Source organism: Filicampus tigris, chromosome 16, assembly GCF_054856515.1.
Source record: "Filicampus tigris isolate MCC_2025a chromosome 16, RoL_Ftig_1.0, whole genome shotgun sequence".
In the NCBI taxonomy this organism is placed as follows: Eukaryota; Metazoa; Chordata; class Actinopteri; order Syngnathiformes; family Syngnathidae; genus Filicampus; species Filicampus tigris.
In genome coordinates, this window is record NC_141232.1 from 3,922,085 (window position 1) to 3,946,856 (window position 24,772).

At 49.5% G+C, this 24,772-nt stretch overlaps 3 protein-coding genes across 11 annotated transcripts; 1 reads left to right on the forward strand and 2 right to left on the reverse strand.

The window, feature by feature from the left end:
• Positions 1-606: 606 nt before the first annotated feature.
• LOC147134178 (uncharacterized) lies at positions 607-12,594 on the reverse strand. Its single transcript, XM_086056907.1, has 7 exons — positions 12,171-12,594; positions 4,489-4,735; positions 1,703-1,927; positions 1,546-1,626; positions 1,146-1,307; positions 981-1,058; positions 607-722 (listed from the first exon to the last, which is right to left on the reverse strand). Exons 3-7 carry the CDS (start codon positions 1,874-1,876, stop codon positions 627-629), a joined length of 591 nt encoding a protein of 196 aa, XP_085913033.1. The 5' UTR covers positions 1,877-1,927; positions 4,489-4,735; positions 12,171-12,594; the 3' UTR covers positions 607-626.
• Positions 9,648-21,712, forward strand: LOC147134179 (integrin alpha-3-like). Of its 8 annotated transcripts, XM_086056816.1 has the most exons (28): positions 9,650-10,696; positions 11,904-12,084; positions 12,211-12,338; positions 12,433-12,518; positions 13,126-13,268; positions 13,390-13,496; positions 13,582-13,674; positions 14,165-14,224; positions 15,093-15,252; positions 15,308-15,501; positions 15,573-15,661; positions 15,730-15,863; positions 16,039-16,116; positions 16,188-16,255; positions 16,651-16,787; positions 16,869-17,012; positions 17,194-17,291; positions 17,373-17,523; positions 17,809-17,892; positions 18,145-18,224; positions 18,555-18,632; positions 18,702-18,804; positions 19,092-19,268; positions 19,685-19,798; positions 20,385-20,498; positions 20,586-20,672; positions 20,763-20,888; positions 20,973-21,712. In XM_086056816.1, the coding sequence occupies exons 2-28, from the start codon at positions 11,927-11,929 to the stop codon at positions 21,120-21,122; spliced, it is 3,141 nt and encodes a 1,046-aa protein (XP_085912942.1). In that variant the 5' UTR covers positions 9,650-10,696; positions 11,904-11,926; the 3' UTR covers positions 21,123-21,712. The 8 variants fall into 8 exon arrangements, 7 of the variants coding, with proteins under 7 accessions (XP_085912941.1, XP_085912943.1, XP_085912947.1 ...); XM_086056815.1 differs by having other exon boundaries at positions 9,648-10,696; positions 20,763-21,712; XR_015090255.1 differs by lacking the exons at positions 20,763-20,888; positions 20,973-21,712 and having other exon boundaries at positions 9,648-10,696; positions 19,092-19,272; positions 20,586-20,619.
• On the reverse strand, positions 13,518-24,246 carry rdm1 (RAD52 motif containing 1). Of its 2 annotated transcripts, XM_086056886.1 has the most exons (8): positions 24,001-24,246; positions 23,747-23,926; positions 23,439-23,564; positions 23,183-23,348; positions 22,722-22,820; positions 22,547-22,641; positions 22,368-22,470; positions 13,518-13,649 (listed from the first exon to the last, which is right to left on the reverse strand). In XM_086056886.1, exons 1-7 carry the CDS (start codon positions 24,097-24,099, stop codon positions 22,405-22,407), a joined length of 831 nt encoding a protein of 276 aa, XP_085913012.1. In that variant the 5' UTR covers positions 24,100-24,246; the 3' UTR covers positions 13,518-13,649; positions 22,368-22,404. The 2 variants fall into 2 exon arrangements, with proteins under 2 accessions (XP_085913012.1, XP_085913011.1); XM_086056885.1 differs by lacking the exon at positions 13,518-13,649 and having other exon boundaries at positions 22,199-22,470.
• Between the last annotated feature and the right edge of the window lie 526 nt (positions 24,247-24,772).

The following is a 24,772-nucleotide window of genomic DNA, read 5'->3' on the forward strand; positions in this document are numbered from 1 at the left end:
GTCTTTATAACTCTTTGCGCCGTTGACATGAAATGCTGTCAACAGGAATCCTAACGAGTAGTGCCGTCAACATTATTTGCCGTCAAGATCCAAATAAAAAGGGATCGCACCTACGCTTTAAAGTCAATTGCAAAGTTATAACACAATATTAACTTTGTGACAGCCTTGGTAAAAATAAATAACAATCTTAAATAATCTTCATAATGGGATCTTTTTTCTTTTCTAGTTCAAGTGGCCATGATATCAGATTCTTGCGATGCGATAGTGACGTCGAGTCAAGATGACTCAGCAAAATAGCGCCATCTCCTGTCACTGCCCAGCCACACTTTCTGTTCCCTTTTTATCGTAGGGATTAATGATGATGATGATGATGCGAAATGTTGAAACGCAGCAAGTATTGATGACTCATCATCTTTCTTCTATTATGATGGATGACCACAAATGACTCACGTTGGGAAAGTCCAACCGGCAGCTGGCTCGCTGCGTGCATGTGTAGAGAAGACACCATTTTGAATCCAATCAAAAGAGAAATTCCAGCAAGAGAGGACTTTAATGCAAATGTGCAGGATGAAAAATATAAATACATAAATAGGTGAGGTGAAATCCTAAATGTTGGGATGCTGCTTTCACCAGCTGAAGCAGTTGCGGTGCCGATGAAGGGTAGTCTTTAGGACCCAAAGCACATCCCGCCGCAGCACCGACCAACCACAGGCGGCGCTATCCTGGTGGGGCAGAGAGAGCTGGTGAGACACGCCCCCTCGGCTGTGATTGGCTGAGACATTTGAAACCATCAGGCATCGTGATCCTTTTCCATTTGGATCTTGACTCGCCCCCACCCAAAAAACGTTCTTTTGCAACGACAAAGTCTCTGCACGAGTGTTTTCAATGACGAGCGCGGTCACGGGAATAAATTCATCTCGTACGTGAAGTCACCTCTATTCATCGTTTGCGCTTTACGGTTGAACCTTTCCGAAAGTTACCTGCCGCCGAAGAAGAGCGCTCACGTTGCCAAAGTAGGCCGACAAGCCGGGATCAGGGTGGGCGGCGACGCCGGGCAGCTGCAATCAACGAGAGGAAGCCTGTCGATCAAGTCCGCCCAATCGGATGCCGTGAGGCGGCGGCGGCGGCGGGGCGGAGCTACTCACACAGCTGCCCTCCCGCAGCAGGCGGTTCTGAAGGTTCTGGTAGTCGTCCAGCTTGCGGTGGTCCCACGCCAGGCCACTTTCTCCGAGAGACACGTAGGAGTCCTCAAAAAGTTGCTCCGCCCCCTGCAGCGACTCGCGAAGCGTCCGCAACGCCCGCCGACACTGCACACCCACAATCGCACAGCAGGCCTTTTTTTCAGCCGTGATCTTCTACGTCTCGAAAAGTACGACACATATGGCTTCCCCTGCAACTTGCTGATTTTCAAGCTAGTGCTTTGATGACTTTTTAAAGTATCCGCGATTTATTTGGAGTCGCACGCCTTCAGAAGGACTCGTGCGGGCCCCGGTTTCAAAGAACGCCCGATGATTTCACGGCCGCCTTTGGCCGAGACGAGCTCACCCGAGTGATGTTGGCGAAGGCGGCGCGAGGGAAGGTGGTGTTGGAGTTGTACGGCAGGCAGCGGACGGGAAACAGCGACCCCTACAGGACACGGGCACAGCATGCTGGTCCGGATGGCACAAAAGTACAAGCGCGAGGTTCTAAGGTGGCTGCCTACCAGGTCTCGGAGGAGGTTCTGGGCTTCCAGAAGGACGTTTCCCGGGAGGCCGCAGGGCGGCACGGTCGCCGCCGTCACGTGGACGCCGCGCAGCGCCGGCGCCAGGGCCAGCGCCACCAGCGCGGCAACACTCGCGGTCCACATGGTCCTGACGGTCCAGACGGCTCCAGACATGAGGGTTCAGAAGGTCCCGGCAGGTGGAGGTAGGCTGTGGAAATGGGCAGACTGTCTGGATGTCAGGAGCGAGCTCGTACCTGTGTGACTCAGCAACCGCGCCAGCTGGTCCTGGTCCCCATCCAAACCTCAAGACGGTCTGGACCAGGACCAGGACCTGGATTCGTCTGCGCCGGCAGGTGAGTCACTGCAGTGTTTGCCATTTTTTGGAGGTGGAGCCATCTCAACTCCACCAAACTGGACAATTGCCAAAAAATTCTCCTCGCGCACCTCACCTTTGCCGACTTCTCTGGCATTCTTACCGGGGAAACACAGCCCCACCGGGATTATTTGATTGAACCCCAAAGAACCCGGCAGTAACGTCCATGTACTCCGTTACGGAATATAATCGACCCACTCCCGGACTCCCCATTAAGTTTGAACTTATTGTTTCAAGGTGCAATTCCGCCCTAATAATGGCAAACAAAACAATGAACTTTTCAAGTGGAAATTTGTCATCAAGTGCTACTGAAAGTGCCAAAATGTCAACAAAGTGCAAAGGCAATTTACAAGACCGCCAACGCCACACAGCACACCCGGCGTCAACAGATTTTTATTTGAGAAGGGCATGCCAAAAATAAGATTGACGCCGCAAAATCGCTTGAAAGGCGGGACTTGAAAATGGCGGAAATGAGTTTGAAAATGTGCAAACACGCTGGAAGGAGGAGCAAAGGAGACTAGCAGGGAGACGACAAGTGTTTTACATCATGCCATGAAATGACCTTCGATTTTCTCGAATTGAACTCATTCAACTCAACTCAACGCAGCCAATCAAAGCGCGAGTACATTTTCTCGCTGGGCCAGAACGACACACATACACCAACACGAAAAGTCGAGTTGCATTTGTCTGCGTCACGAAGGTGCTATTTAGCCCGCTCAAGGCATGACGCACGCAGCTTTGCCCGCAAGACCCACCAATGTGGGAGGACCTGGCAGTGAACCCTGAGGAACCCCGACATTCTCCTTCCGCGGCAGCCTCCGCTCACTATTTTCCGCTTCGACGTCACCCGCTTCCGCTGACGATCCGACGCTGCGTTTCGGGAGGGAAAATCGCGACCGATTCAGCTTTTTGACAATTGTGGGTTTTTTTAACGGAAAAAAAAAAAAATGCTGCTCTCCCCGCACGGCCGCTCGCCATCTTCATCTTCGGCATAAGTTTCACAATTAATGCAACGACACTCACTATGAAAACACGCACACTCATAATGAAATGTGGATTCGATTCAACAAATTATATTTGAATAACACACACGTTGAATCAGACTACTTGTGATGTGAATTATTATTAGTTGTACTAATATTGTTGATATTATTATTATTTCCGTAGTCAGTGAAAAAGATGACAAAAAACAATATGATGAATTTAAAAGTAAAACAAATGTATTTTATTTTTTCATTTATGATCTCTAAGACACTTCATTTTGATTTGTTTCCTATGCATTATTATATATTCACTATTTGTGTTGTTTAAAGTCCCGCTGTAATCCAGCGACAATCCTTTTTAAGTTAACATAATGTCATTTCTTCTCACTTTGAAACGATATGATCATTTTCAACGACAGACGACAATAACAAAAGTGATTTTCACATATGAAGAAGGTACGAAAATATGGAAATGGAGAAGGAGCTGCCGACAGACGTCAAGTCAGACCCAGGAGGCAATATTTGGAAGTCCCGCTTTAAAATTCAACTTTTTTTTCCCTTATGCTTTCAAATCGTTTTCTTCAATTGCGTTTGGCATTGGTCGGTGACTCGACTTTCAGACTAATTCAACAATTTTCTTTACTGTCATTGAAAAGTGCTTGCTCCCTCCTACTGTAATACTTGAGGGTTCTCCTGAAAATAATACCAACTATAAAGGATTTCAAAGATATATATATATATTTTTTAAAGAAACCCTTACCATGATCCCTCTGACCCCAAATTACAACTCTCCTTATTGCATATGTTGAGTTCCACTGCTGTCATAAATTCTCACTCTCCATTTGTATTGCATTCGTTTAAGGCGTGTGTATTACGGCACAAATAAAAAAAAAACAAAAAAAAAACCCTCCCTCACTCCGATTCTGATAGGAAATCGTCTACGGTGAATCGTGAATGCGGGCCCTCACCTGATCTCTGGAATAATCCGAAAAAGGAAGCATTAACATTTTTCAAAGGGTTGCCGCTCATTCTTTCAAAACAAAGGGGAGGTCCGGAGAGAGCAATGTTGCCATTTTCTTTCATCAAACTCGCCAACTGTAAATATCGAAAGAAATCTTTACTCTCAATGCCAAAGTGAAGTCTCAACTGCAGCTCTCCGAGCATTGGGAGGCATCATTTGAAGAGCGGCCGAAGACTCATTTTTAAAATCTTTTACTCGCACTCTATCTCCTTTTCGTCTGTCGTCGTTCCTCCCCGAACTCGGTTTTGAAATGCTGAACTTTGAATCGAGTAACGCATATCGAATTTGCTTTGGGGGGTAAAAAGCCCTCAATCAAGCTGCCTTGCTCAAAAGCTCAACTTGATGATTGTTAAGAGTACAAGTCAGTCATTGTTTTCATTTCACAATCACTCCATGACAAATGACTTACAGCAGGTCTTGCAGGTGCCGCAGTTGTCGGAGGTCTCAGAATCGTCGGAGGTATCGGCGTTATCGGCTGTGTCAGGGGCATGTGTGCGCATACGTCTTTTATAGGGGACGGCGACGACGCTGATGTGGGCCAGGTTGCCGGGCCTCCGCTTTTGAGCACAATTCTTTGAAAGTGGGAAATTTCCACCTTCCCTTTCATTCGCACTTTTGGATTCCATCTTCTTGGGGAACCACCAACACTCTGAAGCCTGTCAAACCCAAACCAACATCATCATCATCATCATCATTATCATCATCACCACCACCCTCATCGAAAAGGAGAAAAGGCGCTCATGAAAGCAGCGACAAGGTTTGTGGTGCAATTTCACGAGTGGACACAAAGAAGGCGCTGGAAGCAAAACCCGTTTCAGACGAAATGTGACGCTGGCTCGCCGAGTTGGACTAGGCGAGAAAGCAGCGAGGAACTTGAAGAAAGCCCTTCGCGTGCTTTCCAGCGGACGCCTGATGTCAGCGGGCGCGCACGCACGCACGCGGCGCTTTTCACTTTTGACACGTTTACTGCGAAGACCTCAAAAGGAAGTCGGCCTTTAGACGGAAAAGAAACACAACATAGACACGCACACGCAAAAAAAGAGGCAGAGCGCTGAGTCGACTGTCTGTTAGTATAGTGCGCCGAATGTTTGGTCAGTATGGTGAGCGTCCACGCGCTGACTAGGAGTCTTGCAGTCCAGCAGGCTGCAGGGCTGAGCCGGGCGGGCCTAAGCCGGGGCGTCGTGGGCGTGTCTACCCGGTCAGGTGCCGATGGCTGCCGTGGCGGTCTGACGACTTCGGGTCAGGGGCGTGCGTGGTGGCCATCGGGAATTTCGGGAAAATATGTGAATTTCCCCCCGCGAACGGCAGGTCTATTTCCTGTCGACGAGAACTTTTCAGCACGTGACGGCCACATGTTTTTTTGGTTTTTTTTTAAATCAAAACGCTTCACGCAATGTACCTCATTTAGCTACTGATGACGCAGAATAAGGAGCATCAAGGATACTTCCACATAGTCACAACGGCCGGGAATCATACCCACAACCTCTGTGGTTTTTCCTTTTCTTACATTTCCAAACCTCATTGTGTTTCTTATATGAAACTGGGCATGGATGCACAATTTGTAGTGGTTCGGAAATAGCGGTTAGCAATTTGTGCTAATTAGTTCCTTCACGCCATCGAAACCAACCGCAATCACTCCGCTTCCTGTCCGGCCCATCTGCGCATCTCAGCCACTTCCTGTCTGATGACAAACCGCCATCGACAAATGACGCCCTACCTAAGTTAATATCCAGCGTGTGTGCGTGGTTTAGCACGCAATCAATGCTCACGATGCCACAGCTGCCCCGATCGATGCCTTCAGGGACTGTTAGCTTTTAGGGTTACGATGACCTCCGTTTGACCCACCCAAGGACCCCGCCCCCTTTTACTACAGCTCATCACGTTTACACACTCTTGACGTACCTGCTTGACATGTTTCATACGTGTGCCACACATTAGGATTAAAAGTGCGGTACAATACGCGTGGGCCGAAAGCGGGCGCACTCATTTAAAATTATTTGAGGAAAGGAGGCGGAAGGAACCGTAGTGTATTTTCTTTCGTTGAGCACGGTCAGTCGATGCGTTTGTCCCGAGCAGACGCAAGGCCAGGCTGAGTTGATGATGAAAAGACTTCTCCGACAATTCAGTTGATTGGGAACAAGATTTGATTTTTTTTTTATGTCTCTCTTCTTATGGGGAGCAGGATGACTATTCAAACTTGATTATTACATAGGCATTGGGTGCCCTTGAATAGCTCATTCCTTTGTCCATTTTCCGCCTAACCCCCTCCTATGGTAGGTATCAAATAAGATCGGATGGAAGATAAGGAGGGAGGATGGAGGGAAGAAAGAAGGCAGAATGGATGATGCAACAAAAGATTGATGGAAGGAAGGAAGGAAGCAAGGAAAGTAGAATTTATTGCAGTGGGGAAGGAAGCCATTTGGAGAATAAGAATAAGAATAAGAATAAGAATGCCTTTATTGATCCCACAGTGGGGAAATTTTCGTTGTTACAGTAGCAAGGATATAGGTCACACAGGGGCGGCGGCATAATGTGGCCATTAATGTATAACATTGACGGCAAACATTTAGAATCAAACCTATGTAGATATACGCAGTAACATGTGTATATACACATGTGTATACACACCAACCTACATCTACATAAAAAATATGAGGAACACTCATTTCGGCCTGTACATAGTACAGAGGAAAAAATACTCTAAGTGACAGTGCTGCAGTGCTGTAGTGAAATGTAAGGAACAGCATTGGATAAAAATAAAACTAGACTAACAGTAGTGGGGAATGTTGAGTATTGCACGGTATTACAGTAGTGGGGAATATTGGGTATTGCACGATACGAGCTCAGGTGCAGGACTGCACAATTGCACTAATGACCGCCAGTTTGTAGAGACTACACAATGTTCTTGTTAAAGAGTCTGACAGCAGCAGGCAAGAAGGAACGGCGGAATCTCTCCTTTGCACAGCGAGGGTGTAACAGTCTGTCACTGAAGGTGCTGTGGAGTGCTGTTAGGGTGCCCTGGAGGGGGTGGTCCGGGTTGCCCAGCATTGATGACAGCTTGGCCAACATCCTCCTGTCCCCCACCGAGTCCACAGAGTCCAGGGAGCAGCCCAGGACAGAGCCGGCCCTCTTGACCAGTTTGTCCAGCCGCTTCTTGTCCCGGGCCGAGACGCCGCCTGCCCAGGTGACCACTCCCTGGAAGATGACCGATGCAACCACCGAGTCATAAAAGTTCCTGAGGAGTGTCCCCTGAACCCCAAAAGACCTCAGTCTCCTGAGTAGGAAGAGTCTGCTCTGACTCTTCCTATAGAGGGCGTCTGTGTTGTCGCACCAGTCCAGTTTATTGTTCAGATGAACACCCAGGTACTTGTAAGTTGAGACTCTCTCAACATCTGTTCCCCGGATATTCACTGGTGCAGGTGAAGAGTGCTGGCGCCTACCGAAATCCACCACCATTTCTTTGGATTTCCCCGCATTGATCAGGAGGCGGTTCTGCTGGCACCAATCCACAAAACCCTGAGTAAGTTCTCTGTACTCCCGATCATCTCCGCCTGTGATGAGGCCGACAATCGCAGAGTCGTCAGAGAACTTCTGCAGGTGACAGGTAGGGGTGTTGTAGTTGAAGTCCGAGGTGTAGAGGGTGAACAGGAAGGGAGCCAAGACAGTTCCCTGTGGGGCCCCCGTGCTGCAGAGGAGCACGTCAGACACACAGTCCTGTGTTCTCACATACTGTGGCCGGTTTGTGAGGTAGTCCTGGATCCATGTGGTGAGGTGGTGCGCCACCCCCGCCCGCTCCAGCTTGTCTCCCAGTAGGGTGGGCTGGATGGTGTTGAAAGCACTGGAGAAATCAAAGAACATGATCCTCACAGTGCTCCCCGCCTTCTCCAGGTGGGAGAGTGAAGTGTGGAGGAGGTAGATGATGGCATCATCCACACTGATGCCAGGCTGGTATGCGAACTGGAGTGGGTCCATTGAGGAGCTCACCAGGGGGCGCAGGTGGACAAGGACCAGTCTCTCCAGGGTCTTCATCAGGTGAGACGTCAGCGCCACCGGTCTGAAGCTGTTGAGCTCCTTCGGGTGGGGGGTCTTTGGCACCGGGACCAGGCAGGATGTTTTCCATAGCTGGGGGACCCTGCCCAGCTTCAGGCTCAGGTTGAACATGTGCTGGACAATTCCACACAGCTGGTCTGCGCAGGATTTGAGGAGCTGGGGGCTGATGCCATCTGGACCCGCTGCCTTCCTCGCCTTCATCTTCTTCAGCTGGTTCCTCACCTGAGATGTTGTGAAGGCCAAGGCTGGGCAGGAAGGAGTGGTGGCTATCTGGTGTAGCTGGGAGCTGGAGTCTGTGGAGAAAAGAGGGGAGGGGGTGACACGCCCAGCAGGAGGAGTAGGTGGAGACTGCAGCAGGAGAGACTGAGTGGAGGCAGGCATCTGATCGAACCTATTGAAAAAGAGATTCAGCTCATTTGCCCACTGCAGGTCCCCCTCAGTCCGGGTCTTGGGTTGTCCGTGGCCTGAGATGGTCTTCAGGCCCCTCCAGACTCCCCTGGCGTTATTCTGCAGCAGCTGCTCCTCCATCCTCTTCCTGTAGGACCTTTTCCCCTCTCTGATCCTCCTCCTCAGCTGGCGCTGCACAGTCCTCCGCTCCTCTATGTTGCCTGACGCAAAAGCCCTCCTCTTCTCCTTCAGGAGAGCTTTTATGTCTGGTGTGATCCAGGGTTTGTTGTTGGAGAAACACCTTACTGTCCTGGTGGGTATGGTGTTCTCCATGCAGAAATTTATATAGTCTGTAACAGTGTCCGTTAGACTACTAATGTCTTCCCCATGAGCATCGCTGAATACTTCCCACACAGTTGTGCTGAAGCAGTCCTTTAAGGCCTCCTCGGCCTCTCCAGACCATCTCTGAACCGTGCGGGTCACAGCTGGCTGCCTGCGGACCAGAGGTTTGTACACAGACTGGAGAGCCACCAGGTTGTGATCAGCTTTGCCCAGCGGGGGGAGGGGCAGTGATGTGTATGCCTCCTTGGTGTTGGCATAGAAAAGGTCCAGTGTTTTATTGTCTCTGGTGTGGCAGGTGACATACTGTGTGAATGAAGGCAGAGAGGAGGAAGGGGAGGCATGATTGAAGTCACCAGAGATGAGTACCAGGGCATTTGGGTGCTGTGTTTGTAGCCTGCTCACTGCTGCAGTCAAGACATCACAGGCTGTGTCGCAGCTGGCAGCTGGTGGGACGTAGACGGTCACCGCGATCACGTGACTAAACTCTCGCGGGATGTAGAATGGCCTCATGCCAACAGCTAGCAGCTCAATATCCCTGCTGCAAAGCTGCTCCTTAATCGTGATGTGCCCAGGATTACACCATCTATCGTTCACAAACACAGCCAGCCCTCCTCCTTTCCTCTTTCCACTCTCCAGCGTCCTGTCCGCGCGTATGATTTGGAAGCCGTCCAATTCTACGACCGCGTTCGGCGTTAGCGTTGTTAGCCACGACTCCGTGAATAGCATCAGGCTAGCCTCCCGGAAGTCCCTCTCGTGCCGGGTAAGCGCCGCTAGCTCGTCCATCTTGTTGGGGAGCGATCTAACATTCCCCATGATAACAGACGGGAGGACGGGATGGTATCGTCTCCTCCTTTCCCGGCGTTTAACCCCCGCACGAGATCCCCGTCTCTTCCTCCTCAGCTCACGGGGGATATCGGGTCTCGCCCCGGGAGCCGGCGCATGGTTAGCACGGAGTGCTAACAGCTGATTCCGGCTGTAAACAATGGGGGCTCGGCTCCGAGCCAAGTCGCCGGACACGATCGCGCAAAAAATAGCAATCAGCAGCAGCAAGAATACCGCAGTTTGGGTGTCCATTGCTACGCAAGTTACGACTATCAATTATACGAAAAAGATATGAGGTAGAGTAATATTAAAGAACAAAAACACACGAAAAGGCTCACCGATGAGCCGGAGCTACTGTAGCGGGCTGCCACTCGCGCGGCGCCGGAAGTCGAGAAGTTTCCAGGTGAAACGCTATTTGACAAATTGAATTGCAGTAAGTGTAAAAGTCATCGAATGAAAACAAATGCGAAAACGTTAACTCCTACTTCGACAGTTTTTTCCTTTTTACATTTGTTTTTACATTTTTACGTTGTCCTGAGCTCGTCTTTTGTGGCGCGCGAAATAAAATGCGCGTGCGCGCGTGCGGGCTCGCGGGTGACCGCCAAGGCGTCGTTTGTGTTGCGGAGTCACGATTTGATCCGGATGATGATGACGACGATGAGAAAATGAGTGAAAAGGAAGCCCCAATCACAAAGACAGGAAGCCAAGAACAGCCTCGGCGTGTGCGCGCGAGCTCGCATGCACACGCGCACGCGCGCGCGCCTCATAAAACACAACAATTGAAGGTGCCCTCGCACGAATCCATTTGCGATTGTGTGCCTGCATGCGCGCCGCGTGTGGGCGGGCGTGCAGACGTGATTTCATTTGCGAGCGCCTCGGCTGGAGAAGGAGAATGAGAATGAGGAGGACGACTGGGACGAGGAGGAGGAGGAGGAGGAGCAGGAGGAGCAGGGCGAGAAGACGAGGACAGCCAGTCAGCGGACGACGGTGATTGTGTCGCGTCTTCATCTCAACAGGTTGTTGCTTTCGTTTCTTTTTTGGAAGCCTTTCAGTAGTGAAACGTTCACGTTCTAATTTGGTTTCTTCGTCGCTCAAGTTGAGTTGACTCAAATTGGCGTTTTACAACTTTGACATTCCCTCCCATACTCCAATTTCATGTGACGGGTTTGATTTCTTAATTGCGTTCGGTGTCATTTGGTCGATGTTACATGTCGACATTTGCATATTTTACATTAATACGCGTTCAAGGTTTTATCGCGTTCATGTTAACCCTTTCGGCGCCAGTTTTCTCAATGAAATATTCCGTTTTGATCTCACTATATTTCAGATTGTTGTAACTTGAATCTGGTTCGAGATCAAGCTGTAATTGTTGCTTGGTGCAATTTTGCTACGTTGGCGCTTAAGGATCAACTTTTCTTGTGCTAATTGCAAGATACAAGTTATTTTTTTTAGTAATTACACATTACATTACATTTTTAGCGCCTTCACGTTTGGGTGCATTTAAATGACACTTGAATCACGTTCACATTACATGGCAACATGTATCATGACGTCAATGTATTTTAAATGCGACATTTTGACACATTTTAGCACACCCATGTTAATGTGACGTTTAATCGTATTTGTGGTATATTGTTTCGCATTTGCATTGCTTTCGTGCTTTCAACATCACGTTTAATTGTTGCGTGTTATCACACTCAAATTGCAGGTTTTATTCTGTTTAGATGACGTTCCATCACGTTAACGTGATATTTTCATCACGTCCACGTTATATGTTTTAATGCAAGTTGACGTGACATTTTATCACGCTAATATTGCATGTTGTTTTGTCACATTTTACTCATGTCACGTTTACGAGACATTTGATCACTTTCACATGATATTTTTTTCACGTTCGCTTTCCATACTTTGGCTCGTACACGTTTTGTCTTTGCACGCTCACATGCGTTATAACTTTACGTTATATCAGGTTCACGTTACGTTTAATCCGATTCAAGTGACGTTACACTTCGCGTGATGTCTTTCTCATGTCCACGTTACATTTGAATTCTTATGCTTACGTGATATTTTATCACGTTCATTTCGTTTGGTCATGTTCGCATAAGTTGCGTTTTACTTTCCGCTTTATTATTTTGGCCTTACCTTTTATCATGTTAACGTTGCATTTGTTGTTTTATTGATGTTGTAACGCATGTGTGTGTGTGTGTGTGTGTGGTCTTTCAGGGCGTGCGCAAGCGAGTGTCTCCATGGCGACTTGCATGTGCGTGTTGGTGAGTGTGTGCGTGTTAGCATGTGCGGCGTACAACGTAGACACGCGTTTCCCGCTGCTCAAGACGGGAGCGGACGGAACTTTGTTTGGACTTTCCGTCGCTCTGCATCACGACCTCAAGTCACGCACGCACCTGTGAGAAACCTCTGACCTTCGCTTTCTACAGCTGTACACACACACGCACACGCACTCATAGACAGAAACACAAGAAAATCACTGACTTTTGTTTTGTGTCTTCCATCATCTCGCGTGTGGTCAAAGTCTATTGGTCGGTGCTCCCAGAGAAAGGGCGGAGCCCGACGTGCCGGCCAACCGAACAGGGGGCGTGTACATCTGCCCGATCACTGGTGACCGATCGGATTGCAGGAGGCTGTCGCTCATCAAGCCAGGTAAGGCTGGCCTTGTTTCTCTTGATACTACTTCCTGTTTGGGGGGGAAGCAGAAGCCACGCCCACCAGTGGTCCTCTCTTTGCTGCATTTCAGACTTGGAGCCGTCCGAGGACCTGGTGGAAGACATGTGGCTGGGGGTGTCGCTGGCCAGTCAGGGGCCACCTGGGGGGCGGGTCCTGGTGGGTCCAATACAACTCACCGACTAATCACCTTCAAGGCCACACATTGTGCCTTTTTTTTTTACATGACATATTTCTCGCGAGGGTGAAATGGGCCCGTTTTAAAGAAACCGAGTCCACAGTGCGGAAAACAAGCAAGCAAGCAACCCAGAAAAATTGCAGGGCTGCAACTAACGTTGATTTTAAGAGTCAGCTCATCTGTAGGTTATTTTTACAATCAATCGAAAAGGAAAACGTTTCTTCATTTTCGTCAATTTATTGGAAGACAGGACATCATTTTATGTTGACGGTAAAGAAACAAACAATTGACGACGATTCCGGTAAAGGCTTGGTCCAAACATTCTTCCGCAAATGGGCAAAAATGTCGCTGATTGTTTGACAAAGTAAAAGCAGATGTTCGCAAATGTCAAATTTTGAAAACCGCAAAGATCATTCATCATCAGTCTCCAAACGATTCATCTATTATTATCAAAACAGTGGTCGATTACTCTGATCGTCAATTAGTTGTCAATTAATTGTCGCGCCGTTAAACGTTGTTAACAAACGTCATGCTAAGCTACCTATGCATGAAGTTGTGGTGCTAACATGCTAATGGTGGCGCCCGCAGGCGTGCGGGCATCGCTTTGTGAAGATTTACGGCGCATCCAAACTTCGACACATGATCGGACGCTGTTATCTCCGCGGCAACGACCTTCTCCATGCCGACGCTGACGCTGACGACCAATGGCGGACGCCCGAGCAGGTGTGCAGGTACGGCGGGGGGGGGGGGGGGGGGGGGTTTGAGGTGGCGAGTGGGCGGGTCGCGGGGGGGGCGTAGTGTCAGCAGGCCCCGCCCACTCACCGTGGCGTGTGTGCGTGCGTGTGTCCACAGTCACCTGGGCGACGTAAGCGGAGAGGTCATGTGTAACTCAGGAATGTCTGCCGCCATCTTTCGCCATGACGTCATCATCGGATCGCCGGGAAGTTACCATTGGCAAGGTCCGACGACTCCTTGTTCGTCTTCTCCATCCCCTGATTTTTGGTTTTCTCTGACTTGTCCTCCTCCTCCTTTTCCGCCGTCAAGGAAACGTCCATGTGAGCTGGAACAATCCCGACCACGTCTTTGACACCAGGAGGAGCTCCTTCCCAAACCTGCAGCGCAGGAACATTTACTTAGGTCAGCTGCCCTCACAACACCTCTTCACATGTGCTAAGCTACGTGCTAACAATGATGCTAAATGATAACAGCAAAGAGGCATGCTAACAGCTCGGGTACATGCTAATAGCGAGACTACATACTAAGGGGAAAGATGCATGCTGACTTCTTTGTGCTACCGGCAAGGGTGAAGAGTAAAAAGTGACGAGCAGCAGAGCTACAATCAAAGAGGAGAAAGGCTCTGAGCTAAAAGAAAGATGTTTTGCTACCAGCAAGGCAAAGTACTAACAGTAAGGCTACATGCAAAATGTCCTAATAGCTTAGGGTACGCACAAACAATGATGCTACAAAATGGCTCAATTTCAACTTCTAGGCTACATGCTAACGGCAAGCTTGTGCGCTAATAGCTAGGCTTTGCGACCAGCAAGGTAACGCAGGCTTACGAGCTAAGAGTACGGCTACACGCTAACAGCCGGACTACATTATGTAATGTGTGTGTGTGTGTCTGTAGGCTATTCGGTCACTCAAGCAGCGGGACTTCTCTCACAGTATGACGTCACCATAGTAACAGGTGAGGTGGAAGCTCTTCCATTTCCTCCACTAATCGACCCGATTGTGCGGATCTCAGAGTCCCAGTGGCTTTAGAGTCAATCAGCATTTCTTTAATGGCCCAAACCATTCAGTGATTTGTAGACCAGCAGCAGATTTTTTAAATCTATTCCAAAGCTGACTGGGAGCCAGTGTAAAGTCTTTTGGGAGTAGCCTAATATGCTTTGACGTCTTCGTACTGGTCAGAACACGAGCTGCTTGAATGAGCTGCGGCGGCTTGATGTTCTTTTGAGGGAGTCCTCTTAGAAGACCGTTCCAATAATCGAATCTGGAGATAAAAGCATGGATAAGCTTCTCCTGATCTGCTTGGAGCATCCAATCCTTCAGTCTGGATGTTTTTTCAGATGGTAAAAGGCTTTTTCAGTGGTTGATTTGATATGATAGTCAGGTCCGAGTCTATCAGCACCCCAAGATTCCGGACTTTGTCTTTGTTTTTTTAAAACAGTGACTCAGAGTGTTTACTAACAGCAGCCCTTTCTCAAAACTCAGTTTTGTTTAGGTTTGGTTCATCCAATTGTTAATTTTGACCCGAGGGTAACATTTACAGAATGAACAACAGGGTTCCAAAGATTGACCCTTGAGGCACCCCACATCGAGACAAATGGTGCAGCATCGCCGGGTTTTCCCAGGTGTAGTCGTAGTAGGACAACTCCACGCACGAGTGGAACAACTTGGCCATTATAGTGGAAAAAAATGCTACTAGCTACAACCGCTACAATTGGTCTACTAGTGCGGGGAATTATCTTTAACTAGAGAGGGCAAAGCGTATACTAGTACATAAACCTAAAGCTGGACATTTCATAAAAGTTGAAAGGTGTTCCCTTAATCAGGCGCTCCAAAAGACACCAAAGAGGACGCTCGCGGTTCAGTGCTGCTGGCGGTCAAAGATAGCGGCGGAGGTGAGCTGAACATCCGGCAGACGCTGCGAGGAGAGCAGACGGGCTCATACTTCGGAAACGCCGTGGCCCCCGTAGACCTGAACAATGACGGGTAAGCGAGGCTGCGCCCTCACAAGTTGCGATGTCTTACCAACTGTCACCCTTAGATGGCGCGACCTGCTGGTGGGCGCGCCTTTCTACTTTCGGCGGCAGCAGGAAGAGGGCGGGGCGGTTTACGTGTACATGAACGCGGGGGGACACTTCCGCTCAATGCCCACTTTGGTGCTGAAGGGGCCGCCTGCTTCGGCTTTCGGGATGGCCGTCGCCCATGCCGGAGATCTCGACCAAGACGGCTTCCAGGGTGAGGAACGTTAGTCTTGTCGTGTCATGCGACCGAGTGACGTCGTCCGATCATGTGACGCCGCGTTGCAGACTTTGCGGTGGGCGCTCCATTCCGGGGGACAGGAAGTGTTATGATCTGGCGCGGGAGCAGCACTGGCATCTCCAGTCAACCCAGCCAGGTGCCTCGCACGTTCACATGCGCACTAAAGACATGCACTCGCTGACTGCGTTTGGGCGCCCTCCGCAGGTTATCAGCGGCAGCAGTTTGTCTCCTCGCTTCTCCACTTTCGGGTTCTCGTTGTCCGCCGGACTGGACGTGGACGGCAACAGACATCCAGACCTCCTGGTTGGCTCTCTGGACGACACCGCCGTCCTGCTCAGGCAAAACGCTCATAGTTGCCGTTTCGCACGCTTTCAGCTAGGGCCCAACCAATTTGTCAGCAATAAAATCGGCCGACATTAGCCGGTTTCAAAACAATCAAAACCGGACAGTTTGCCCAACATCCGTGCTACGGAATGAATCCACAGTTGATTGAAATGTGTTGATGACTTGCAGAACTCGTCCGGTGATCCACCTCAACAAAACCATAAGAGTGTCTCCAAATATAGTGGACCCCAGTACTTGCAACTTTTGGTGAGCGCTGTTAACCGCGACGCCCGCTAAACACACTCACAACATGCTAACCATGCATGCATGTGTGTCAGTATTGAGGTGGAGGTGTGTTTCTCGTATACGCGGCGCACCGGTGAGACGCACCAGCGAGACAACATCAGTGAGTAGACCTTCGACACGCACATCCGTCTTGGCCTGGATGGAGTCACCATTCGCGTCAACGAGCTTGTTTTTTTTTACTTTGAAGCCAAGTGGCTCAGCTGATCGAATGACAGCATGCCGCCGCCAATTGAAGTCCACTAGTAATCAACTAGGACACACCAACACATTGATGACAACAAACTGTCCTTGAGTGTCCTCTTCTCCTTCTTGTGTCTGGCGTGTGTAATAAATCTCAGACACACGTGCACACAAAGAGCCTCTGTGACCTTGTTTTGCTAATTGGACCAGTCAGACTCAAGGTCGCATTATTGCTCTCACACAAACAACACACAGACAAAAAATGTCGCGAGTGTGTCAATGATAAATTCCAGTGGCCATGTCCGCGTCCGCCAGCCGTCCGTTTCGCCGTGGCCGCTGACGTCAGCAGCGTGAAGCCGCGCCTGCGTTTTCGCGGCAATGGTCGGAGCGTGTACTCGGGCTTCGTGCTGGTTCCTCGGCATCGCTGCAAAACTCTGAGCGTCGGACTGCTGGTGAGACTTTCGGGAACCCCGACAGGAAGTGGACGGGCCCTCCAGAACGCGTTGACCCGTTCGTTTGTGAATTTACGTCAGACTCCGGTCCGAGATCAAGTGGAAGCGTTGGTGTTCTCGCTCAACGTATCTCTACACCAGAAGATGTCCAAGAACAAAGACCCCCTCCAGGACCTGGCATCCTTCCCCGTGCTCAGCCACAGACCTCGACCCGTCCAGACCCAGGTCAGAGCCTTTTATGGGTCAGTAACAAATCGTATTTGTGTCATGAGTTGAGTTGTAAATCAGCACTCTAGCACTTATAAGGGTCCAGGAGTCATGCTACTAAGAGAAACAAAGTATTGTACTTGGTTACTTCCCGACATTGTCTGGAAACAAGTGAAGGAGTGTTGCAACCGTTCCGCAGATTCACATCCAGAAGGCGTGCGGGTCCGATAACCGTTGCCACAGCAACCTGCAGATGGCGGCCCACTTCACTGACTCCAAGCAGCAGCCACTGAGCATGTAAGCCTGGAGAGCGCAATTCCCAGTTCAAAGATTGGCCGGTTCCGAGTAGACTTCCGCTGACGAGCCGGGTTCTTTCAGGTGCTCTGGCCGTCAGGTGTGGTTCTACGAGGGCGGTGCAGACCGTCTTCTGCTGCGGGTCAACATCAGCAACACGGCGGAGGACGCTCACTTGGCCATTCTCAACGTCAGCGTCCCGCCTGCGCTGGTCTACTCCGGAGTCCGGACAAAGGTGCCTTGAAGGAGTTCCCAGTCAACCAAGACTTTGACCACACTTGACATGGATCCAAACAGTCTTGGGAGACTCGACATGTCTTCAAGACGACTCAGCTTTCACTGAAGGATCTGACATTAAGCAGACCTGGACCTGATATGGACCTGTCTGGAATGACACTTGGACTTGAAATGGACCTGAGCTGGCACTGACAAAGACTTGACTTGAATGTGACCTGGACTTGGCTGTAATGAGACTTGGACTTGGCCTGCTCAGAACTTACGGTGTCTGTGCTCCTTACAGGGTGGTTTCCAGGAAGTCCAATGTTCTGCGGAAGATTCCGTGGTTCTGTGTGAGCTGGGGAACCCGTTCAAAAGCAACCGAACGGTACGGAACCTTTTGGACACTTGTTATTTCTTTGTTCCTTGTTGGTTTTTTTGTTCCTTGTTCTATGTTCAGTTGTTTGTCATTTGTTCCTTGATTCTTGCTCCTTGTTCCTTGTGTTCATTCCCGTGCTTTGTTTTCTGCTCCTTGTTCCCTTATATTTGTGCCTTGGTTCCTTGTTCTGTTTTCCTTGTGCATTTCTTGTTCTTGTTTCTTGTCCCTGCCACGGTGGAGCTAAAACTGGCTGTCTTCCAGATTGAAGTGTGGATCATTTTGGAGCCTTCAGAGACCAGCTGGGACACTCCGGAGGTGGAGCTGCTGCTGCAGATGTCCACGTACGACAGATGCTTTCTCACATGTTGCACTAAAACATAAACGACCACTTCACACTGGGAGTACAATTGCCAGTCCAGGGTGCGGCCCGCATCTCGCCTAAAGTCCGTTGGGGTCAGCTCCAGCTCACCTTATGAGGATAAGCGCTATAGAAAATGGACAGATGGAGTTCCCTTGTTAGAATAGGGCAAGAGGTTGAAATGTAATCACTAATTTGGGGCATTTAGGGGTGTACATTGTTTTAATTGTGGTTAGGATTATAAGGTGGTCCTTGAAAAAATGTTTCCTTGGTCCCTAAAAGTTTCAAGAGACCGACTAACTTTTGTGTTCAGACTCAGCGAGCAGACGGACTTGTCTCCAGTCTGGGTCTCCTTGACGGTCAACTACTCGGTGGACATGTCCCTCACATTGTGAGTACATCACTTCAGGGTCAACTTGGGGACCCCATCTCAGCCTCACCCTCTTCCTGCTTGTGACAGGACCCGTCAGCCAGACCCCGCCCCCTTCAGCGGTCACGTGCTGGGAGAATCCGCCATGAGGACCACGCAGGATGTGGGCCCACTGCTTCTCTTCACTTTCCAGGTCAGTCCAAGACTCTGTTCCCAATCCTTCACTCATTCCCTACTCCTGAATCCACTAAATGGAGATTTGGATATAGTGGACCTAGATAGTCCCTATTATGAGGGACAGAAATGGCAACACGTTGGAAGTTTAAGCACCAAATACTCCAACAGAGTACGAGTCACAAATGGTGAGAAAACATAAAGTTGATGGAGTTAATCGCCAATGGCATGTAAAAAAAAAAAAAAAAAGTCCACGTTGACTTGTGATGGAGGTTCCGCGGTGTGAGTGGTGCCCCCATCCGGCAGGTGCACGTGGGCGGGAGGCCGCCGAACCGCCGGGGCAACCTTGAGTTGGCGTTTGAATGGCCGAGCGAGCTGTACAATGGGAAGCGGCTGCTCTACCTGACAGAGATCTCGCTGAACGGAAGCGCCGAGTCGCGATGCCTTCCGCCCGGCGATGTGCTCAACCCGCTTCGCCTCAAGGTTGGTACGTCATTTTCCGCCTACAGCAAGTGGCAGTACCATGCAAAATAGGCCGCCCCCGAAATGGATAAAAAAAATTGGTGGATTTTGCCGCTTCATTCAAATTCCATAAATAAAATAATCATTCAAGGACGTGCTGAGATTAGTGGGGCTGCATAGAACATACTATTGTCAAGAACATTTGAAACTTGAAGGGACACGGGCCAGCACTTTCCTAGATGAGCCCAAAAATACCTGTACAAATTTGTCCTTCAAAGGGGTACGTGCAGCCAGCCATTTTCTGAACTGCTTATCCACAAAATTACTTTGCAGACCACTACACACCAAACTCAAGCTTGCCGTGCAACATGTGACCTATGCAAGACAATAAACGCATATATCTTGTGTAACACAAACACACTTGTGTTGTGTCGCAGCTGTCCAGAGAGGAGAGCGGGAGGGAGAGGCGGAGTCCACCACAGGAAGAGGAAATGCGGAAGGACGAGGGGGCGGGACGTGCGCCACCTCGCAGTAACAAGTCTTACTTCCTGGTAGGACCAGCAGGGGCATCCCCCGCCCCCAGCCCCGCCCCACAACAAAATACACCAGTGCTCCCTTGACTTGACACTTGTACGAGTTACGGGCTGTCGTTTGGCCCATTTGGGATTTGTGTTGCATGCCACAATTGGTTTTACGAGCAAGCGGCAGATACGCCGCTTCTCAAGTGAAGGAAAAAAAAAAAAAGACAAATGGAACAATGACGGCATTGTGATGCCCTGGCATGTGGGCGATGCGAGCCACACTCCGATCCACTGAAGCCATTTTGAAACGGGACAGTTGAACAAACCCGCAAATGCAAAAAATGACAACCCTCACAAGGAGCCGTTCCGGGCTCCAGACTCCGGTCTCGCTAGGCCACGCCCCTGAAAGCACACATTCGACACACAAATACAGCATGTCAAGTTTACTTGAGCGAAGTGCTGTTTTCCCAAATGAAAACTGGAATGTTTTGGGCAAAGCCAAACCCATTGGAAATACTTTGTAGAAAACTAAGTGACTCTTGAGCTTGCAAGCTCATAAGTCAATTACAACAAAGCACACCTACTGTACTTACTAACTGCATGTGTGTGCGTGCAGGACTGCGCGAACGGCGGTGCCAAGTGTGTGCACTTTGTGTGTCAACTGTCGCACGTGAAGAAGAGCGCAAGCGTGACGCTACGAGCGCGCCTGTGGAAGGCCACCATGTTGGAGGTTCTTCTCTTCCCCCGCCTCAAATGGCTTCCGATAGCGCCCCACGGTGGAGCATTGAAGCAATTCTTCCATGTATGTGTGTGTTAGCACTACATGGACGCCGGTGCTGTGCTGCTCCGGGGAAAGGCCACCCTCAGGCTAGGCGCCGTCATCACGGAGCCACCCAGTGCACAGGTGCCACTAACACCCCCCCCCCCACACACACACACACACACACACAAATTGCAGCCAACAACATTGATGCAACACAGTCGTTGTTTGCAGATGGAGGTCTACGCTTACCCTGATCTGGAGAGGCGATCAGGCAGCAGCGCCCCCCTGTGGATGATTGTGGCATCCATCCTGGCTGGACTGGGCCTGCAGGCGCTCATCTGCATGCTGCTGTGGAAGGCAACCTCACTTTTCCTTCACTTGCTTGCCGCTTCCCTCTCCGACTTTCTGCTCATTTCCCGGTTGCTTCCTTCCCGTCCCCAGTGCGGCTTCTTTGTGCGCAGTCGCTCGTGGCGAGCGGCGGCGCAGCACAGCGGTCAGATCCTGACGGCAGAGGAGCGGCACGCGCAGCAGGACGACGGGTTGGCCAGAACCAAACCCAAACGCTGGCGCACCTGGACCGCCGTGGACTGAGGCGACGCCCGCCCGCCCGCCCGGCTCCATGGAAAAGGCTCGTAGACGTAGCCAAGCGGAACTCTCAATTCGGGGGGGCGGGCTCACCAACACGGTGGTCGTCCCCCGCATTACCATGAGTTACCCGGAGGCTCGCCGCTGAGCTGTGGCTTGATTTTTATTCTTTATAAATCATGTTTGCTTTGGATATGACAACGTTTTGTATGTGTAATTAAATCATTCGAACGTGTTCTTTCCCAAGTCTGTACGGCAGTTGAGCTCTCACTTTCAAAAGGGTCGTGACCCCTGCTTTAGAGTATGTGCGTGTCCTGTAGTTCTGTGCTGTCTGCGTTCGGATGATGTCATCATGAGTGACGCCTGTAAATCATAACACTGATGGACAGCTCAGAAATGAGGTGTCTGCCGTTTAGTATTTGTATTGTTGGTTTTGTAATAATCGTAATTGTCCGGTCTCTGGTCGCTAACGCTAGGCTAAGTGAATGACCATCTTTCCTTGTTGGGTGTTATGAAAACTTTGTGATGTCAAACTTTTGAAAACTTTGTGATGTCAAACTTGTCAGTGGATGATTAAAAGAAGCTTTTCAGCAGAATGTCACCTTTTGACTAAAAACAGCACGAACGCACTCCATTAGTCGTTTTCAACATTTGTTGTTGATTTTAGGATGAATGCCATTTCCATTCATTTCAATGGGGCAAGACGACTGGAGTGTTTTGAGTTACAAGTGTGGACAAGGACCAAACTAAACTATCTTAAAGGGGGACCTCAACGCAAACATTTTTTTTCCCACGAATATGTTCTATGTAAGCCTACTAGTTGAAACAAGGCATTCTGATGAATATTGCATTTGTGTAATAAGTGTTAATCCACTCGTTCTTAGCCATCTCTCTCGACTGAAAATGACATCACAACTGCTCACAACGACCCATCACGGCTCAGATTCAGAAAACAGGTCAGCCGTGATTGGTCGTTGTGAGCAGTTGAGATGTCATTTTCAGTCGACAGAAGACAAAATGGCCGCCCCCAGAGATGACTAAAAATGAGTGGATTAACACTTATTCCACAAATGCAATATTTCTCAGAATGCCCTGTTTCAACTAGTGGGCTTGCATAGAACATATTCTTGAAAAAAATATGTATTGTTTGACTTCCGCTTTAAGGCACCACTGTATCATCATTAGTCAGATGAAAAAAAAGTGTTCAGAAAAAATTATGAAAAAAAAAAACAAAAAAAAAAAACCGACAACCTCGAATTATGCAAGTTGCTTAAAGTATGCGGCCCATCTACCACACGGTCAGTTCCAGGTCTTCGTGTTCCCACAGGTCTTCATCGGCAGGAAGGTTCTCCACCTGGCATGATGACATCATCACCAGGGATAGCCCGATATCAGGCAAACATCCGACAAGCGCAGATGCGACCGCTTACCTGGTCCCGGCTGTGGACCGGAATGAGTCCGTGAGGCTCCTCGGAGAAGAGATGTTCAGCCGAGCGTCGCAGCTCCACCATGACCTTGCCCTCACCTGGCAGACACGCACGCGCACATGTGAGCGTCAGCCACCAGGGCGATGGTGACTGGCTGGCGCGAGCGCTACCGGCTGACCTAGCAGAACCAGCACCACCGTGGAGAAGGCCTGCACTGCCGCTTTGTCTCGCACCAGCTTGTGCAAACCTCTGCGCTTTTGCAACATCATCTCAGGACCTGCGCGCACACACGCACACACACGCACACACACACACACACACACACACACAGTCCATTTGATTAGGTACGCTTGGTTTTCTACAGTCCCGCTTGCATACACAGCAGTAAATCGGCCAATTTGTCAAAATCCCTTTCCAATGACTGAGAGTCAGGTCTGGGTACCAAATCCCAGTACTGCCTTGAAATATGAGTTTAATTCCCTCCATGATCACGCTTGAAACTCAAAGCACTCATATTCCAAATGCTCCACCCCTTTTGAAATACTCCCCCCCCCGCCCCCTCAAAAACATCATGGAGTTGATGGAAAAAAACGTCTAAAAGTAAAAGTCCACAGCGTCTGTGTTGGCGCCATCACCGACCTGCACACGCCAAGACATCCTCCACCACGGCAGCTCCCCGTGTGATCACGCCGTGACGCGGGAAGGAGATCTGGACCACGCAGCCCAGCTTCACACAGACCCGCCCGCCCGCTCCGTCTTTCACCTCCTCCTCCTCCTCCTCCTCCTCAGTGGGAAGCTCCTTGAGCTGCGGGCCGAATCAGGAAGCACTCCCGTCATGTGACGCTTGCCCTCATCACAAGAAACATTTCAAACGCAAAACAATCAATGAAATTACTGTGATGATGTCAGACGTCCACCCGTTGAACCCGAGGCAATGATTGGCCAACTCCACGCAGCGGGCGTGGCTCAGAGGTTTGCTGCCGGACAGGAAGTGAGGCATCTGTTTGGAGCTCAGCTTCACCTAATCACGCATGCACATATATACAGTATACAAAGATATAAATACACACAAACATATACAATAATGCGCTTGCATATTTTAAATCAAAAAACTACTTTGCGCTTTCTGCACATGCAAACATTTACATTTTCACTCCTTGAGCATTTCATAGGAAAAATAGTGTGCGTGTGCAGAAAGTGTACCGTGAGCGGCGTGTTTTGGAAGAGCGGGCGTCCGTCCGTGTTCTGCTGGGCTTTGCGAGCATGAGCCGCCAAGTAGAACTTGATCACGGCGTTGAAACCGGGCGTGCTCAGCGCGGCGTTAGAACGCACATTCACCAGGTACAAAGGACCAAAGGACGAGAAGACCGCGTGCAAGAGCTCCTACAACACACACTCACATTAATTCACATGTACGTAAATCACAAATGTGCACTAAAGAGGCGCGTAGTGCTGACGTGTATGTGCGCCTCGGTCAGGGTCGGCGTGATGTTCCACACAAACAAAGTCTTGTTGTACTCCACAGGAACCAAAAAGTCCAACAGGTCCACTTCCATGGCAAAAGTTCCACTTAAATGTCGTCATGAACGCCCTAAGTGGATAAAAGCCAGGTGAAAAAGGTTGAAATTCAGTTTCAAGCGTCTTCCATCCACACGGGAACAAGTTTATTCACACGTTTGGCGGGCTTCCGGGAAAAGGCGGGGCGTCATGTGGGAGCCAATGAAATAGCCGATGACGACAGCATAGCCAATTAAAGTCGTCTCCTTCTGATCACGTGACAGAGTTTCGGTTTCTTACCAGAAACTTAGTTTATCACTTATATTGAAAATTACCTCAAACCTTCAATGTCTTCTACTCATTCCAAGTTGACGTTGAATGTTTAGTCGCCGACATTAAAATAATGGCACGAAAAGGATGTTGTGTTTCTCCGACTCGGCAAAGCAGGAGTGAAAGCGCGACAAAAAGGAAAGTGAAGGGACTTCCCTCCTCAGAGGCCAATTAGAAGTCGTGACGAAACCGCCTCACACGCAACATTTGCTTTTCTTTTTCATGACGTCATTTTCATTCACACGTGCGCTATTGTTCATGACGTCATTTGCATTAACATGTACACTTTTCTTCACTTTAGTAAAAGCTTCATTGGTTATCAAACGATGCATTACTTTAGTTACTCGTATTTGTTGTCTTTACAGAAAGTTTGGTGCTTCGAATCAGTCCAATAGGACTATG